The 19,684-nt window shown below is 35.9% G+C and overlaps 1 protein-coding gene across 5 annotated transcripts in view; it reads left to right on the top strand.

Moving 5' to 3' along the window:
* The window catches only part of ITCH (itchy E3 ubiquitin protein ligase), a 120,935-nt gene extending 102,628 nt beyond the window's left edge, over window positions 1-18,307 (top strand). For all 5 annotated transcript variants that reach the window (XM_015564486.1, XM_006764581.2, XM_015564485.1 and 2 more), the window contains 8 exons: window positions 796-955; window positions 1,214-1,347; window positions 1,743-1,883; window positions 8,240-8,360; window positions 8,753-8,857; window positions 11,712-11,808; window positions 13,354-13,426; window positions 16,040-18,307. In XM_015564486.1, coding sequence (XP_015419972.1) covers window positions 796-955; window positions 1,214-1,347; window positions 1,743-1,883; window positions 8,240-8,360; window positions 8,753-8,857; window positions 11,712-11,808; window positions 13,354-13,426; window positions 16,040-16,139 — 931 coding nt within the window. In that variant the 3' untranslated portion in view covers window positions 16,140-18,307. The remainder of the gene's footprint in view (window positions 1-795; window positions 956-1,213; window positions 1,348-1,742; window positions 1,884-8,239; window positions 8,361-8,752; window positions 8,858-11,711; window positions 11,809-13,353; window positions 13,427-16,039) is intronic.
* Window positions 18,308-19,684: the final 1,377 nt, after the last annotated feature.

Here is a 19,684-nt window from a genome sequence, read left to right as displayed (position 1 = left end):
CACCCGGCAGCGCTGCTGATGCCTGAACGGTATGTGGAATGAAGTGGGCGGGCATCGGGAGGCCACTATGGCACGGGGCAAGCGCTATGGGCAGTCTATCTGAAGTGTACCTGGCGTATAAGACGACCCCCCACTTGGAGGCATATTTTTCAGGGCCAAAAAATCGTCTTATACGCCGGCAAATACGGTAGTACCACTAATCTTATGTTAATAGTGGTTGGTATTTTCACAGCATTTGCATTTGAGTTTCTCAGAGCATTTTTCTAATGAATGAGTGGCTTGAATTAAGTGTTTCATTGCCTCTGTGAAACTGGATTGTTTTTCATATGTACTTGTCTAGGATTTAGAGAGCAATGGTACTTGATGGGGATCACTATGGGACTTAGAAATCAATGGAATAATATTAGACTTGCTTCAGCTGCTCTAACCACATGGGTCAATTGATGAAGTTTAAACTTGGCTTTGTATAGTATTTTATTGATCCTAAGACTAACATTTCATATTTTAACATCTCTGAAATTGGGATATGTATCACAATTATACTTGGGAAAAAAGTTTTAGTAGTTGTTTTAAAGTTGATGGTGTCTTAAATTCTTTGAAATATAATAATAAGCAGTATATAAATATCTCTGTGAAATAGATGTCAGAGTGAACAGAAGCAGTAAAATCAACATGGTAGTTTAGGAAATTATCACCAGCTGAAGAGTATAAATTTCTAACTTTTAGTACTGCCCTTTGATTTCTTGGCATAGTTACTTACACAATTTTTCACCCAAAATTTTCTTTTTATTTCAGGGAATGGTTCTTTCTTTTGTCACATGAAGTGTTGAACCCAATGTATTGCCTGTTTGAATATGCAGGGAAGGATAACTACTGCTTGCAGATAAACCCCGCTTCTTATATCAATCCAGATCACCTGAAATATTTTCGTTTTATTGGCAGGTTTATTGCCATGGTAAGTACAGGAGAACTGTGTGTACTTTGCTAATTCAGCAATACTAAAGCATTGTTCTTTAACTTTCTCATTGGAAATTTTCTCATCACTAAGACATTTCTAAGATTGGGTTTGTTGTATTTGCCCTTTTTCTAGAAATGTGTCATAAGAAATCACGTAACCGGGGAGCCCTTTTTAAATGAAGAACTCACCTAGCATTCTGAAATACAAAGGATATCATAAAATTATCTTAAATGGTATTGTTTGTTTCTTTCGTAGGCTCTGTTCCATGGGAAATTCATTGATACAGGTTTTTCCTTGCCATTCTACAAGCGTATCTTGAACAAACCAGTTGGACTCAAGGATTTAGAATCTATTGATCCAGAATTTTACAATTCTCTCATCTGGGTTAAGTAAGTTTGTTTCCATTTATTTTATCAAAATATAATCTATATACTTTCATTATAGTGTTGATATCTAAACTTTAACCAGTTAACTGCCATGATATTTTGAATTTAAAAAGGTCCACCGCTTGTGTCTGTGGACACTTATGGCATACAAAATAAACATGTAATTAGTTTATTGAATTTAAGGGGTCTACATTAAATGTCATTATTCAGTATGATAAATTTTAAAGAAATAATACCCAAGATCTTCAGCAAAAATTATGACTTGAGAGCATAATTTTTTATTTTTCTTATTTTTATATTATAATTTAATAGTAATTATTTAAGACCATAGTCCTTTAGTTAAAAACTTTTTATATATTTGGATTAGTATAACAAGTATGTTAATTTCATTTGTGCAGAGAAAACAATATTGAGGAATGTGGTTTGGAAATGTACTTCTCCGTCGATAAAGAAATTTTAGGTGAAATCAAGAGTCATGATTTGAAACCCAATGGTGGCAATATTCTTGTAACAGAAGAAAATAAAGAGGAATATATCAGGTGAGAGAGAATGTTCCTTTTGACATAGTTTAGCCCTTCTATTGGACTACAGCACGTTGATAATTGCCTAGTAATCCTAATGGACAATATTTTAGAAAATAATTTTTTTACTTTTTAACTAATCATTATGAGAACTGATCTTACATTATTAAGAACATGAATGATCGCTTTTTTTACCTTATAAGTGTTGAGAGAGGAACAAGAAAAGTGCTATGGGAAGTCAAAAGAGGGAGACATCATTTCACCTAGTTGTAATCATGGAGTAAGTGGTCGATTTTTCAGTTGAGCCTTTCAGTTGTGTAGAAATCAGAGTAAAAGTTATGAGCAGATGCTCTAACCGGTTTTGCTCAGTGGATAGAGCGTCAGCCTGCGGACTGAAAGATCCCAGGTTCGATTCTGGTCAAGGGCATGTACGTTGGTTGGGGGCACATCCCCAGTAGGAGGTGTGCAGGAAGCAGCTGATCGATGTTTCTTTCTCATCGATGTTTCTTTCTCATCGATGTTTCTAACTCTCTATCCCTTTCTCTTCCTCTCTGTAAAAAAATAAAAAATAAGATAAAAAAGTTATGAGCAGAGAGATGGAAGCTGGAAAGCACAAATCACAGAAAGTATCAGGGAAGAATATCCATGGTTTGTGAGGTACTGTCAGGCAGCTCAGAGTTGATAACCCATTCTGCCATGTCCTGCGTTTCAGAAGCCAAAGAAAATGAAAAATCTTTGGAAGATGTGGAGGCTAATAAGTTATGATAACCCTTAAGAGAATACTTATTACAGTTATCCAGGTGGTAGATTGGAAACCAGATTATAAGAAATTAGGAGTAAATTCAGTAGACAGTCTAAATTTCGTCTTCAACAAATCTGGCAACAAAAAAATGAGAGAAGTAGGACAGATTTTTGTGGAGGCAGCAAGGTAGAGTGATTATCCTGCAGGTAATTCAAACTAAACCTTACAAGAAATTAGTGTAGTGGGTACTAATGGGGTTTTTACCACCTTGCTGGTATATTTTCAACTTAACCAGAATTTTGAAGTTTATAAAATGATAGAAAATAATTTTGGCTATAGTACAACTTTCACTTTTTCTCCAAAAATGGGAATTTTAATGGTAGAGGTAGTGCTAGATAACTCTTTTAAGTACCAATTCCATACTCATGTTACAGTGCCATGTAACATGTCATTGATAAGCATCTCAAATATATATGCAGATATTTTCATGGGTTATTTGTAAGATTTGATAAAATTTATAAGTAAAATGATGGTTTTTAGTATGTCCTCTGCATTGGTTCAGACTTTTAGTCTCAAGAGTCTTTAGTTCATTCACATATTCTCGACACCAATTCAGGGTTAGATTTCACATATGTGCTGCTTCTTGAGTTCTAGTTTCTGGGTATCTTGCCTGCTTTTCTACTTTTTAAATATTAATATATTCCAGCTTTCTTAATTTTTTAAAATATATTTTTATTGATTTCAGAGAGGAAGGGATAGAGAGATAGAAACATCAATGATGAGAGAGAATCATTTATCGGCTGCCTCCTGCATGCCCCCTATTGAGGGTCGAGCCCGTAACCTGAGCCTGTGCTCTGACTAGGAATCGAACAGTGACCTCCTGATTCATAGGTTGGTGCTCAACCATTGAGCTGAGCCACACTAGTCAGGCCAGCTTTCTTATAATTAGTATTTGCGTGGTATATTTTCCTCCCATGTCTTTGTATTTAAAATATGTTTCTTATCAGCAGCATGTTTCTGGATCTTGCTATTTTTATCTAGTTTGAACATCTTTATTTTTTACTTTTTAATTGCACAGTTCAGTACATTTACATTTCATTTTGTTATTGATGATTGGACTTAAGTCTGCCACCTTGCTATTTGTTTCTTATTTTCCCCAGTTTTCTTTATTCCTCCTTTTCTGCCTTCTTTTGAATTAATAGAATAATTGTTACTCTTCTTTTTTTAATCTCTCCTGGTTAACTATACCTCTAATTTTCTTAGTGAGTACTCTAATGATTATCTATATATATAAAAGGCTGAGTGTCCATCTGTGCAACTGGTAGCTATGACATGCACTGACCTCCAGGGGGCAGACACTTAATGCAGAAGCTGCCATGATGTGCACTGGCCATTTAAAAATAAACTGCACCATGGACCTGGCACTGACAAACCAACTTTCGGCTTCCCCCAAGTACGACACAAGCCCTGCCACCACCCCAGAGCAACACCCCACAAAATCACAGCCGACACTGCCAAGACCCCATCGTGCAAAATGCGGTCCATAGCCCAGCCCAACCTAGAAATGGTCGCTGTGGGTGCCGGGTAATGATGTCACGCAGCAACACCCAACTTCCTCTCTGCAGCATCTAGCCTCCTTGCAGTGTCTTCTGCCCAGGAACCCAACTTGCTTTATAGCCAGGTGCAAACATTTTACAGTTTAACCAAATATCTGTGAAGCGTTTTCCCGTGCCTCATCTCATTTGATCCTCACAGAAGTCCTGGAGTAGGTAGATAGGAGACTTGGTGGAATCCTGTTTTCTTTTCATTAGTGGGAAAACGGAGATTTAGAAAGTTTAGAAACTTGACCCGAATGTAAAGAAGTAAGAGATGATGGACCTTGAAAATGACTTCAGGTTTTCTCACTGTGCAGAATATAGTCAAACACTGCTGCAATTAAATATTTTATCCTTTGTTCTCTCTGCGTGATCTACCATAATAATCTGCTTCGTGTTGATATTTATTACTGTGCTGCTGACAGTTACCTGAAAGAGAAGTTGGGGTGCTTCACTGGGCTGGAAAAAGTTTAGCTAAATCAGATAGCAGGTCTAATTAAGCAAGTTTATTCTGTATATATAAAAGGCTAAGTTGACTTGTGCATGCACGATTACATGTAAAGCTCTCGCTGGCACCAGTCGCACGCATGTGTTTTGATCTGTCATTGTCGATCATGAATTTGGTTGACACTTCTATTATAGAGAAAGGGCGAATAGCGATATTAAAATATTTCTTCTAATTAATTTCCTTTCAGTGTGCATGAATCCGTGCACCCGGACATTAGTAATGTTAAATCCTTAACTTATCACTTATAATTAACATTTTATTAACATTAATATTATATATAGTAATATAACATAATTAATACCACACTACTACTTATACCAGGTAAGAGGCTCATAATAGTATAATTCCATTTTCTCACTCCAGCCATTTGTGCTTTTTGTTGTCCTATTTTATTTCTTATCTTATAAACCCATAATTACTATTGTTCTTATTATTAGTCTCGCTTTAAGCAATCAATAGATTTTTAATGAAATCAAGAAAAATTACTTTTTTATATTTACTAACATTACCATTTCTGGTTCTCTTCATTTCTTCCCACAGATCTATTTTTCCATATAGGATAATTTCCTTTCAGCTTTAAAAACTTTCTTTTCCATTTATCTTAAAAATGTGTACCTGTTGGCAATAAATTCTTATAGATTTTACTGAAAACATGTTTATGTCACCTTCAGTTTCAAAGGATATTTTTACAAGATTCAGAATTCTAGGTTCATAGGATTTTATTTCCTCTTTTTTTTTTTTTTTTAGCACTTCCAATAATGTCATTTTATTGTTGGCTTGGCTTCTGGTGTTTTTTATGTAAGCCATTGTTTTTCTGAATGAAATGTGTTTTTTCTGTGACTTTTTAAGATTTTCTCTTTAATTTTGGTGTTTAGCATTTTGACTCTGATCTAAATGTGATTTGACTCAGATCTAAATCGCACATACAAGCTCAGAAAAGCCAAGCAGGATATGTATGCTTGGCTTTTCTGAGCTTGTATGTGTGATTGATGCCATTTATTTCAGCAGTTGGAGACTATTTTGAGGCTTTATCTCAGTAGATCATCTTTTTGCTTGCTTACCTCTGTACATACTTCAGAGACCTCAGTTACATATTTATTTAACTTTTGATATCATACTATGGTTCTCAGATGCTGTATATTATTTTAGAGAGAAAGAGAAAGGGATAGAAACATTGATGAGAGAGAAACATCCATTGGTTGCCTCCTGCAAGCCCCTTCTGGGGATTGAGCCCATAACCGGGGCATGTGCCCTGACTGGGAATCAAACCTGTGACATCATGGTTCATGGGCTGATGCTCAACCACTGAGCCACACTGGCCAGACCTGTATATATTTTTTATATTCTCTGTCCTTCAGTTTGGATCATTTTGATTGATCTGCCTTTGAATTTACTTCACTTAAACTTACCAATGAAATTTTAATTTCAGATATTCTGTAATTTCCATTTGGTTCTTTTAAGAGTTTCTCTGCTGCCCTGGCTGGTGTGGCTGTTGGTTGGAATGTCACCATGTACACCAAAAGGGGCGGGTTTGATTCATGTTCAGGATACATACCCAGATTGCAGGTTCAATCCCTAGCTGGGATACATGCGGGAGGTAACTGGTTGATGTTTTTCTTACACCCATGTTTTTCTCTTTCTCTCCCTCCTTCCTTCCCTCCCTTTTTCTTTCTAAGATCAATTTTTTTAAGTGTTTCTCTGCTGAGAATCTCCATCTCTTTACTAATTTTTTTCTATCTTGTTCTATAAATTCTTTAATATGAAGTCTTTGCTGACTTCAACATTAGGTCATCCATGTGCTTTATTCTGTAGATTTTTTTCTCTTGATTATGGGTCACATTTTTCTTCTTTGCATATGTAGTCATTTTTTAAATCATTTTTTATTTTTTAATTACAGTTGACATTCAGTATTTTATTAGTTTCAAGTGTACACTCCAGTGATTAGACATTATATAACTTAGTAAGTGGTCGGATGACCCAATAGATCTCGTACCCAGCTGACACCATACATAGTTATTAGAATATTATTGACTGTATTCCCAATGCTGTACTTTACATTCCCATTACTATTAGGTAACTACCAATTTCTACTTCTTAATTCCTTCACCTTTTTCACCCATCTTCTCAAGCCCGCCCCCCAATCTGGCAACCATCAAAATGTTCCCTACCTCTTCCTTTCTCTCTGAAATCAATAAAAATATTTTTTCCTCAACGTTTATAATTGTAATTACCAGAAGAATTATTCTAATACAACCAACACTTCCATTTTCCAGAATTTTAGAGTTTTTAGGAAACTTTTGGATTTTAGTTGCCTTTACTTATCAAGTAATCAAATACCTAAAATAAGCATTTGTTTGCTCATTAAATTTTTTATTTTTAAAATAGCTTTTTATTGATTTTAGAGAGGGAGAGAGATAGAAACATCAATGATGACCATAATGCAAGGCTTTTCTAAATAAATATACCTTAAGTCCTTGGGGGAGGCGGGGGTTGGGACGGGAGAAGAAACATCAGAGATGAAAGAGAATCATTGATTGCTGCCTCCTGCATGCCCCACACTGGGGATCAAGCCCACAACCTGGGCATGTCCCCTGACCGGGAATCAAACTGGGACTTCCTGGTTTATAGGTCAGTGCTCAACCACTGAGCCATGCCAGCCAGGCGCTCATTAAATTTTTTAAAATAAATATTCTGTAATAAAATGGGAAAACACAGTTTATATTTATTGTGATTTTTAACTTTGTTCTATGTCTTAGCTATGTAACTATGTAGATGAAGTTTAGAAGACAGTCGAAATTGTAATCTAGAATATTTAGTAGAGAGGAATTTTCATTAAAAATAATTTTTATTTGAAAAATTTCAAGGGAAAACCTATGTTTTAAAAGAAGCTTAAGAGACTTTTGCAATGTATGAACTTTATTTAGATTCTGATCTTAGCAATATATTAAAATGGAATCATTCAGTAGAATTTAAGCAATGAATATTTGATATAAAGTAATTATTCACTTTTTTGTGTGATAATAGAATTGTCTTTATGTGGGGTTATTTTTAACATTTTTATTGATTTTGAAGAGGAAGGGAGAGGGGAGAGATAGGAACATCAATGATGAGATAGAATCATTGATTGGCTGCCTCCTGTACCCTCCCTCCTGGGGATTGAGCCTATAACCCAGCCATGTGCCCTTGACCAGAATCAAACTCGGGACCCTTCAGTCCTCAGGCCAACACTCTATCCACTGAGCCAAACCAGCTAGCACATGGTTTATGTTTTTTAGAAAGAGACCTCATCTTGTAGAGAGAGATACTAAAATATTTATGTTTAAAATGAAATTATATATAGAGTATGGGTAGTGGCGTAATGAAATAAGATTGGCATTGTATTGAAGCTGGAATATCTAGATTTGGGGTTCATTATATTCTTTCATATATGGAGGTTTTCATAATAAAGCTTTTTAAAATTATTTTTGTACTCGGAATTTAAACGTAACATCTAAACTTCCTGATAGTTTTTTAAATATTTATTTACCAGAATGGTAGCTGAATGGAGATTGTCTCGAGGTGTTGAAGAACAGACACAAGCTTTCTTTGAGGGTTTCAATGAAATTCTTCCCCAGCAGTATTTGCAGTACTTTGATGCAAAGGAGTTAGAGGTAATAAGTTTTTCTTTTTTCCTTTGCAGCATGCTGGTAAATAATGCCTTTAGTTGTCTGCTTTCAACTCACTTTCCAGTGGCAATATTTTTTATGTAGGCAGAATGTTTAAAATCATATAAAAGAATTAACAAAAAAAAAAAAAGGATTACTATCAGAACCTCTCTACAATGAATGGCTTATTTACCTAAATCTGTTTATATATGACACATCAGAAACTCAACCTTTCAGAGTATTATAGATACAGTATTGATACATAGTTACAATCCATAGCCTCTTGATTAACTTGTTTTTTTGAATGTTGTTTAATATTTGTTCTTATCTATGTCTAGCATTATTACATAGGTTGTACACTTACCTATAGAAATCATTTGTCTTTTTCATCCCAAAAGGTCCTTTTATGTGGAATGCAAGAGATTGATTTGAATGACTGGCAAAGACATACCATCTACCGTCATTATACTAGGACAAGCAAACAAATAATGTGGTTTTGGCAGGTTTGTCTCACTTTATTTCTATTGATAAACACACTGTAATTTTTAAGAAATGTGTTTACTATATATGAAAATAAGTTACATAAAAAAAATGTATCAGTATATTCAGACCCCTGGTTCCATCCTATGCGTTATAATAAATGAACATGGTTTATGGCACCATCCTTTTAAGACTATTGCCAAGTAAGCTATACACACCTTTCATCTTTGCTCAGAGTATAACTCCAGATGATAAGATGCTTTGGAATTTTATAGAACTGTCTAAAGTATGGTTTTCATTATTTATACCTTATTAAGAATTACATAATGTTCAGAAGGCAAACTTAAGAAAGAGACTTGGTTTGGAATCATACTGGTGTCTCTTCAAAAAAATGTCGGTTACAGCACATAAAAAGATTTTCAACATTACTAATAATTAGGAAAGTGCAAATCAAAATCACAAGGAGATATCATTTCACACCCGTTAGGGTGGCTATTATGAAAGGGAAAAGACAATCATCCTTCGTGAGGATGTGGAGAAATTGGAACTTTCTGCATTGCTGCTGTGAATATGAAATGTACACCACTGTGGCAAAGTTTGGTGGTTTCTCAGAAAGTTAAACATAGAAGTAATATATGATCCTGGTTGAAGTTTTATTCCATATACCAAAAGGTGGCTGATTCGGTTCCCAGTCAGGGCACATACCTAGGCTGTGGGCTCGATCTCCAGTTAGGGCACATTTGGGAGGCAACTAATCAATGTTTTTCTCTCTATTTAATGTTCTCTTCCTCCCTTTTTTTCTCTCTCTCAAATCAATGGACATATCCTAGGTTGTGGATTTAAAAAAAAAAAATTAATATATGATCCGGCAATTCTACTCCTAGGTATACCCGAAAGAATTAAGAGCAGGGACTCAGATACTTGTATACCTATGTTCATAACTGTATTATTCACAGTAGCCAAAAGGTGGAAGCAATCTAAGTGTCCATCAACAGATGAATGTATAAACAAATTGTGGTATATACATACAAAGGAATATTATCCAGCCTTAAAAAAAAAAAAGGAAATTCTGCCCTAGCCACTTTGGCTCAGTGCATAGAGCCTTGGCCTGTGGACCAAAGGGTCCCAGGTTTGATTCCAGTTGAGGGATATGTACCTTGGTTGCAGGGCCTTGGCCTGTGGAGGCCCTGGTTGGGGCGTGTGCAGGAGGCAACCAATCGATGTGTTTCTCTCACATCAGTGTTTCTCTCACATCAATATTTCTGTCTTTCCCTCTCTCTTCCACTATCTCTAAAAAAGATCAATGGAAAAATATCCTCGGGTGAGGATTAACAAAAAAAAAAAAAAGGAAATTCTGACATAGGCTACAACATGGATAAATCTTGAGGATATTATGCTAAGTGAAATAAGCCAGCCCCAAAAGGACAAATACTGTATGATTCCACTTATATGCGGTACCTAGATTAGGCAAATTCATAGAAACAAAGTAGAATAGAGGTTACCAGGGGCTGGGGAGGGGAACTGAGGCAGTGCAAAGATAAGTTTAATGCATTTAGAGTTTTTGTTTGGGATGATAAAAAAAAATGTTCTGGAAACAGTGGTGATAGTTACATAACAGAGTTAATGTACTTAATGCCATTGAATTGTACACTTAAATAGTAAATATTTATGTTATATATATTGTACCACAATAAAAAAATTTTTTTAGCCCTGGCCAGTGTTGCTCAGTTGGTTAGGTGTTGTCCCATACACTGAAAGGTGGCAGGTTCGATTCCCAGTCAGGGTGTATGCCTAGGTTGTGGGTTCAGTCTCTAGTTGGGGTGCATATCAGAGGCAGCCAATCAGTGTTTCACTCTCAAATCAATGTTTCTCTCTCTCTCACCTCCCCCTTCCTCTCTAAAATCAATAAAAAACATTTAAAATTTAAAAAAATTTTTAATTTCTGCTATTTACTTAGTCATAAGAAATGCAGATTAACTGAGCTTCTGTAACAAATAGGATTTGTATTTTAAAACACTTGATAGTAGTACAATAAGATATTTATCATTTTTTTAAAAACATGTTTGTATTGATTTTTGGAGCAAGGGACGGGGAGAGAGGAACATCAATGTGAGAAACATCCATCAGTTGCCTCTCCAGTGCACCCTGACCAGGGATTAAACTAGCAACCTTTTGGTGCACAGGACAATGTTCAACTGAGCCACACAGGCCAAGGCAGATAAAAATTATTCTTGACCAAAAAAATATTTGGCTGAGCCAAAATACCTGTGCTACAAGATGAAAGCACCCTCCAGAAACCTAATACTTTTAATCAGAGTTATTATTTAGGAGTTAAAAGCTATATAATTTTGGTAACACTTAGCTGTACCTTAAAACCTAAAAAACATCGAGAAAAGGAGGTTATTAGGGTAAATCTGGATCAGATTCTGTGAGTTTGATTTCAGGGGGAGGAGATGCTGCCCTAGAACTGATCTTGAAACTACATGAGTAGGGAGCTCTTGGGCCCAGGGCACCCTCTTTTTCTGTCTCCCCTAAGGATGTGGTCCTAAGATTTACATAGGGGAAGGCTGGTGGGGCTTTGACAAACATGGAGAAGGTCCTCCATCCACAGTAGCGGATACAGTCATTATTATCTCGTGCATTTGACACTGGGAGTTCATTTAAGATTTTTCTTGTGATTCCCAATCAGGGCAAATGCCCAGGTTACAAGCTTGATCCTTATAGGGGCATGTAGGAGGCAGCTGGTTGATATTTCTATCTCTCCCTCCCCCTTCCTGTCTAAAATCAGTAAAAACATATTTTTTTCAAAAAAGATTTTCCTTGTTTAATTATGTTAAACATATGACCTATATTTCTCCTTAAATGTGCTTTAAACAGTTTGTTAAAGAAATTGATAATGAGAAGAGAATGAGACTTCTACAGTTTGTTACTGGAACCTGCCGATTACCAGTTGGAGGATTTGCTGACCTCATGGGTATGTATATAGGATTACTTTTCCTATAGAAAAAATTATCACACTGTTGTTACATCATTGTGTATACAACTTATCAGAAATAAAAATAAGTGTAGCCATTTTCTTAAATAGTCATAGTTAACCTGGATTTGTCTAAACTTTTAAAATCACTTTGTAATTCTTACCTGGAAATTTTAAGCCCTTCACCTAGACCCTACATTTTAACTTAGGATAGCAGTCTTCTATTTGTAAATCCGTTTGTTCATTCAGTCATTTGGCCAACATTTTTGTCTCTCCTATGAGCCAGGCACTGTTGGTTGTATTATACTATATTTTTAATGATGTGTTTACCACTTGAAGTTCACTATTATACCTGGAACTCCTTAAGATATAGGTCCATACCTTCATCTTTTTATTTCTGGCACCAAGCACAGTACTTATCACATAGTAGTCACTGATTAAAGTGTGTTGTTTTGAAATGAATAACCATGAGAATATTTATTTTGCAACTAGATAATAAAGTAGATTCAAGTCTTCCTTTAACACCAATGTTATGTCAAGTACCATAGGAGGGTAGAAGAGAAGTTGTGATCCCTAAGCCTGCTTCAGCTGAAGCAGAGGGTCAGAATTAAAAGAACTAGGCAATTTTGGGAACCAGTTTAAATGCCTTTAAAAGCCAAACCAAAATAATTTGGACATTACTCTGAGGGTATTAGAAGTTATGGAAACTTTTTGAAGAGAGGAAACTTGCTGAAACTGCATTTTAGGAAGATCTGATGAAAAAGCAGAGCATGCATTAAAAGATAGGGAGAGCCCTAGCTGTTGTGGATGAGTGTTTGAGCATCAACCTATGAACCAGGAGGTCACGGGTTCGATTCCCTATCAGAATTGTGGGCTCAATCCCCAGTAGGCAATGTGCAGGAGGCAACCGATCAATAATTCTCTCTCATCAATATTTCTGTCTTTTCCTTTCCCCTTTTCTTTGAAATGAATTAAAAAATACTTAAATAATAATAATAAACTATTTTTTAAAAAAGAAAAAGGGAAGAGCCTGGAGGTAGGAAGAAAGTACTAGAGCAATGATGAGAAACTGATCTTAGGAGATGAAAGTAGAGATAGAAAAGAGGAGATAAATGCTAGAGAAGTTCCAAAAGTAGAAACTGTACTCAATTAAAAGATGAGATAAGAAGAAAGAATGTCAAAGATAATATGTTATGAAATACGGAGAAATGAAGAAACTGACATGTAGAGAACATGGCTTGAAAGTGTTAGGGAGGGCAATGAGTTGCTTAGAGTCTACTGAGTTTAAGGTGATTGCCAGACAACCAAGTAGAAAATATTCAGGGGGTGGGGACTCCTGCACTCATGCACATCTTTTTGGGACACCCTATATTTCTGAGCCTCTCCCCCCAAATTTTTTATTCAATTTAGTATGTTTGGAATAGGGTCTGTAGTTTTGTAATTTAACAGTTTCCCTAGTGATGCTGATATGATGCTGCTACATTGGGGATCACAATTTGAGAACCATTGTATTATTTAACTGTTGATGGTTTCACTATGTTTTAGGGAGCAATGGACCTCAAAAATTCTGCATTGAAAAAGTTGGGAAAGAAAATTGGTTACCCAGAAGTCATACCTGGTAAGTAAAATCAGAAAAAGTAGAAAAAACAGCCTTTTCCAGTTGTTCTGTAGATATTAAAGCCTATTAGAAATGAAATATTTTCCTCATTGTATTGAATTATTCTTAACAACTTTTTTGAGGCATAATTTACTATAAAACTTACCCATTTGATTCAGTGGTATTTAGTAGATTTACAGACTAGTCACTACGATCCAGTATTAACGTATTTTCATAAACCCAAACAATTTGCCCATTTCCAGTCAATCCCTTTTCCCACCTCTGAGTTGTTTTTTAAATCTGATAGTTAGAAAACTTTTACCTTTTCTCTGACGGCACAGAAAGAAATCAATTCTAGATAGCTGTTGGGAGAACCACTTTCTAACATAGTGAACAGAAGTGTTATTTTCTCATAAATGCCATTTAACCACATTTCCAAAAATGTACAAAACTAAAAACCAACTGTAATCTTAATTAAAATATATGTTGGAATTTGACTGAAAGCTCAGCAATACTTTGACTTTATTTTGTGAGACATTTCTGTGGTTATATGTGGACTTCGATGGATAGTCCTTTATGTTCCCCATCTGTCCTTTTTAATTGTTTTATTGTTTGTTCCTTTACATTTTCATACACATGTGTGGTTTTTTTAAAAAAAAAATAACTTGCCCTGGCTGGTTTGGCTCAGTGGATAGAGCGTCGGCCTGCGGACTGAAGGGTCCCGGGTTCGGTTCCAGTCGAGGGCATGTACCTTGGTTGCAGACACATCCCCAGTGGGGGGTATGCAGGAGGCAGCTGATCAATGGCTCTCTCTCATCGATGTTTCTAACTCTCTATCCCTCTCCCTTCCTTTCTGTAAAAAATCAATGAAATTAAATTAAATTTAAAAAAATAAAAATAACAACTTGACCCATTTGTTGAAAATCAATTGACAATAAATACACTGGCTTATTTCTGGATTCTCAATTCTATTTCCATTGATCTGTATATATATTCATAATGGCAGTACCACATTGTCTTGATTACTCTAGCTTTGTAGTAAGTTTTGAATTTAGGAAGTATGTGTCTTCCAGTATTTTCAAGATTGTTTTGGCTATTCTGGGTCCTTTGGATTTTCATGTGAATTTTAGGATCAGCTTGTCCATTTCAGCAAAGAGGTCAGTTGGGATGTTGATACAAATCACTTTGAATTTGTAGATCAGTTTGGGGGAATATTGCCATCTTAACAATATTTTGTCTTCCTATCAATGCACCTGGATGGGATATCTTTCAAGACTATTTATTTAGGTCTTTTTAATTTATTTCAACAATGTTTTATGTTTTTCCATTATACAAACCTTGCGTTTCTTCTGTTAAATTTCTTAAGTATTTTATTCTTTAAAAAATGTGTGTGTGTGTGTGTGTGTGTGTGTATACACACATACATATATATGATTATTATTTTATTGATTTCAGAGAGGAAGCAAGAGGGAGAGATATAAACATCAGTGATGAGAGAGAATCATTGATTGGCTGCCTCCTGCACACCCCACATAGTATTGAGCCTACAACCCAAGCTGCAGCCAGGCATGTGCCCTGACCAGGAATTGAACCGTGACTTCCTGGCCTACAGGTCAATGGTCAACCCCTGAACCGCATCAGCCAAGCTGTATTTTATCCTTTTTGAAGCTAGTATGAATGGGATTGTTTTTTCAGTTTCATTTTAGATTTTTTTTTATTGCTAGTGTATAAAAATACAATTTATTTTTGTATACTTACCTTGTACATGTGTTTTGAATTGACCTCTTGTCCCTTTCTTTTTAATTTCGAAACCTAGAACAGACTGTGCCATTACACTGTTGTGAACAGCTTATCTTAGTCACACATGAGAACCAGCCTCATTATGTTATCAAGCTCCATATTTCCATTTGTGAGAACTAACAGAAGTAATAATTGTAAATCTATTTGTCCTTTGTGGATAGTATTATTTCTTCTTTTGCCAAATGTTTAGGCCTTATCCTAAAAATAGGCAGAGGGCTGAGGCTTCAGAGCAGCTTCATTACTTGTTACCTTGTGAATGTGATAATAATACAGCCCAGAATTAGAAGATGCCCTTTAAAAACTCAACAGAGATGTTCATTCAGTAGGGGCAGAATATTAGATATTAGAGAAGAACATTATTTCTTACTCTTAAAGTGGTAAATTTAAACCCCTTTTTTAAAAGCCTATTAGGAATCTAAATTCTAAAATCTAAATTTTAATTTAAAACCTTTTGATAAGAGACCTCTGGCCTACAAAGCCTAAAATATCTGGCCCTTTACAAAAAAAGTTTGCTGACCACAGATCTAGATTAGGGTGGATGGAGGAGCATGAGAAGACCAATGTTTTACTGAATACCTGCTGAGTACCAGGCACTGTGCTGTGTATATGCTTGTTTCTTCTTCATTCTATACTGAGAGATACTGTTTTTCCTATTTTACCAAAGAGGAAACCAAGACTCAAAAAGATAATAGCACTTGTTCAAAGGCTCAGGGATAGATCTGGGACTTAAACTAGTTTTGCCTGACTTTAAAAACCAGCTTTGTTAAATACTACACTGCCCATACGTTTCTTTGTATATTTTTTTTTTCTCATACTAACAATTCTTACTTTTAGTTTTAACCGCCTGGACCTACCACCCTATAAGAGCTATGAGCAACTGAAGGAAAAGCTGTTATTTGCCATTGAAGAAACAGAAGGATTTGGACAAGAGTAACGTCTGGGAACTTGAACCACGGAAGGACAAGAACTTACTTGCAATGTTTGTCCTTTTCCTTCTCTGCTTGTTGCACATCTTGTTGTAAAATTGGACTGTGACTGTTTAGAGAGAGTTATCTGAGTATAAGTAAATTAATGTTATCATTGAGATTTATTTACCAGTGATTCTGGACTTTTATTCAACATTTCCAGAAATCGGATCTGCAAATGACTAGTCAAAACCTTAACATGAGATTTAACACATCATTGAAATCTGACTTGTCTTATTCCACTAGATTGTTTCCTTAATTATGTATATGTGTATCAAAAGTCTCACTCTTCCTTTTACATCCTAGAACAGTAACAAAAACATTTTAAACTCATGTATCTGTACTCTAAAACACTGCCATCCTAAAGCAGATTTTATGTGCGTGAAAGGATTGCCTCATTCAGAAATTGTCAGTATGAAGGGGGAGATTAGGCTTTCCCCAACCCTACATTTATTTTGTTTTTTATTCCACATATGCCAGGAAATATATGTAGTGTGGTCTCTATAACCCCTAGGTTTTTTTTCCCCCAAGGTTGAGACTCTCTGCCTTTTTCTTGGTAAGGGGGGAAAATGCTATTGCTTTGTCTTACAGAGCGAATGTCTGCCAACTACCCATCCATTACATAAGCCTGAACTTTGGTAATATATGGCTATGAAAATTAATTAAACCTTTATAAAGACTTCCCATAGAGATGAATTCTGATACTGAAATGTAGTTACCTGCAATATTTACTAGAGATTTATGAGATTAAATTAAGAGATAATGTAAGAAAGTAGACTTTTCTGATTCTACATAATGCTTGATTATTCATTTAGGGACCTAGAAATATTGTGTGAAAATGTATAAATATCACCCAAAAGGCTTTCTGCCCTATATTTTTAAAATACAGAATAGTTATATTTTAAGTAGCCCCGGCCCTAGTTCTATAGGGCTTGGCTATTTAATATTTTTATGGAGAAAACATTTAGTTCTGGAAAAGGTAAATGCTTGTATATATTTTTGCAGCCTGAGATCTCCCTTACTCCATTTCTTCCTTTAATTTAAGTGGCCACATGTATATGTCTTCCCTGCTGTGTTAGGAAAATGGGGGCTGGATATCCCAAGAATCAGAGGTTTTATAAAAAATACTGCAAATAGCAGACATAAATATCTCCAAATACTATCTTAAATTTTGGTATAAGCTGAACATTTGGAAATAGATTTATTGTAAGTGTTTAATTAGAGCAATTTCTTAAATCTGAACTAAATCGCTTTGAGTCCTTTTTCTTTGTGAGCATTGTAAATGCTAATAAATTGTTTTAAAAAAATTTTTTTTTACTGCATGTTATATTGAAATAAAAACAAAGTAAAATGAGCAAATTGCCTTATTCTTCTGCTCTTTTGGGAGGTTGGGGAAAGCAGCATTTCACAGCCTAGGGGCAGTAGGGAAGGACCTCACTTGTTTAATCAAACAGAGTGCTTTAAAACTGATCCAGCCATTCATAATAATGAATTCCTACTCTGTCTTTTATGATCTTATATTGTGCAGAAGAATCTAATTTTATTAAGACTTACAATAACTCTATTTAAGATTGAGATACTCATTTTTCAGCAAGAGATTGACGTACTAATGTCAAGTCGTAGAAATTTAAGTGAAATATGACTCACCTCCCCACAAAGGTCTCATGCTAAATAAGCTATTTCAGTCAAGCCCAGTCTGCCCCTTTTTATTTATCTAATTAATAATCCAAAATGTTACCAGGGATGCCTCATGGAATTAGACTTTGCTATATTTATATTCCTCCTTGGTTTGGAATGTAACTCCATCCTTCTAAACTCCTAAGGTTAACTACTTCTATTTAATATTGTTGGTATCTCCAGCCCCCTCTTATTTGTTTTCCTTTTAGGGTTATTTACAAAATTATTTGTATATATGCTATGCTTTCATTAACTAAAAACGAAATAGCACCACTGGATTGTATATTACTGTATTAGCATTCCTTTTTTTTTTTCTCTTGAAATGTAATTTCAAATACTCAGGTAACTCTACAAATACCACAGGGAGTCAAGTGCTCTTAATAAAGGCCCTTAAGGGGGCTGCCTCACTTGCATTTCCTTAAAAGATGTAACTTTATAATTAAAGATTTTTGGTCTTTCATTTGCACATTTTTCTGTTAGTCTTGAGCAAGAAGGTTTTCCCTACCTGCATAAAAGACCAGATCGTACAGATTTCTGACTTTTTTTAAGTGGCCAGGTTACAGCCTGTCTGTTCTGATGGGTAGGTAGAAAAAAAACTATAAAGACCCACCAAGGTGATACTGGATTTGGTACCTATTGTGAAGAGAACCAAGATGAAAACATCTAAGTCAGGGCCCCAGCCATGGTGCTGAGTAGAGAAACACCAGCTAGTTATCAAGACTGACTGTTCTTTGACTAGTCAGTGTGGCTCAGTGGCTGAGCATCAACCTATAAACCAGGAGGTCATGGTTTGATTCTCCTTGATTCCCAGTCAGGGCACATACCCGCTAGGAGGTATGCAAGAGGCAGCCAGTCGATGATTCTCTCATCATTGGTGTTTCCATCTCTCCCTTCCTCTCTGAAATCAATAAAAATACCTTTTTAAAAAAACTGTTCTCAATAAGCTGTCCTGCTCATTAGCTTCAGAAGACCTTTTCTTATTGGGAAACAAGGTGATCAACCTCTTGCTTAAAGTAGAACTAGCAGCCCTGCCTGGGTGGCTCAGTTCGTTGGAGCGTTGTCCCATACACCAAAGGGTTTTGGGTTCGATCTCTGGTGCGGGCACATGCAGGAGGCAGCCAGCCGTTCAATGTTTCTGTTCAATGTTTCTTTGTCGCATCAGTGTTTCTTTCTTTCCCTCTAAAAATTAAAAACATATTCTCCGTGTGGACTAAAACTATAAAAATAAAAATTTAATAAAATAGAACCGGGAGAGAGGCTAAGGCAAGAGGGTTTCCTCAAGATATCCTACAGGTAAGGATGTGGAATTTCTTAATAAGCTGATCTAGCAGTGACTGGAGGACAGAAACTGCAGGTTCCAAGAAATACGCCCTCTCCTGTTTAATCTGCCCAATATAAGCAGCTAGGAAATTCTAGCTTCAGTGTGACTAATAAAAGGGGGAACAGGTGTCCCCCACAGCATGAGGAAATCTTCTTGGGGAAAGAAGTAATTGCTCTTACTGACCATTGTCTTTCCAGCCCCAAATCCTACAGTGAATCAAACTGGGACTCAGCTGTGGTTGACAGGCTATTTTCCCGAACTTTTAGGAAGTGTCAGATTGAGTAACACCAGAACATACTGCTGTTACTCCTAACCCATTTCACTTGTCAATTCCTATGTGTCTTTAGGGCTTCTTTGTGGTCAGGACATTTGGGGGTAGGATTCAAGGGAATTTTTGCAGTTAGCAAGGAGAGGAGGATCTTCAGTAGTGATCTCAGACAGTGTTGGTCTCTCAGGAACAGGTTCCCATTAAGCAAAGGCACTATGGGCAAGAGGATTTCCTCAAGGCATCCACAG

Source organism: Myotis davidii, unplaced genomic scaffold (assembly GCF_000327345.1).
Source record: "Myotis davidii unplaced genomic scaffold, ASM32734v1 scaffold38, whole genome shotgun sequence".
Lineage (NCBI taxonomy): Eukaryota > Metazoa > Chordata > Mammalia > Chiroptera > Vespertilionidae > Myotis > Myotis davidii.
The sequence above is the reverse complement of the archived record's forward strand: the minus strand, read 5'-3'. Positions and strand labels throughout refer to the sequence as shown.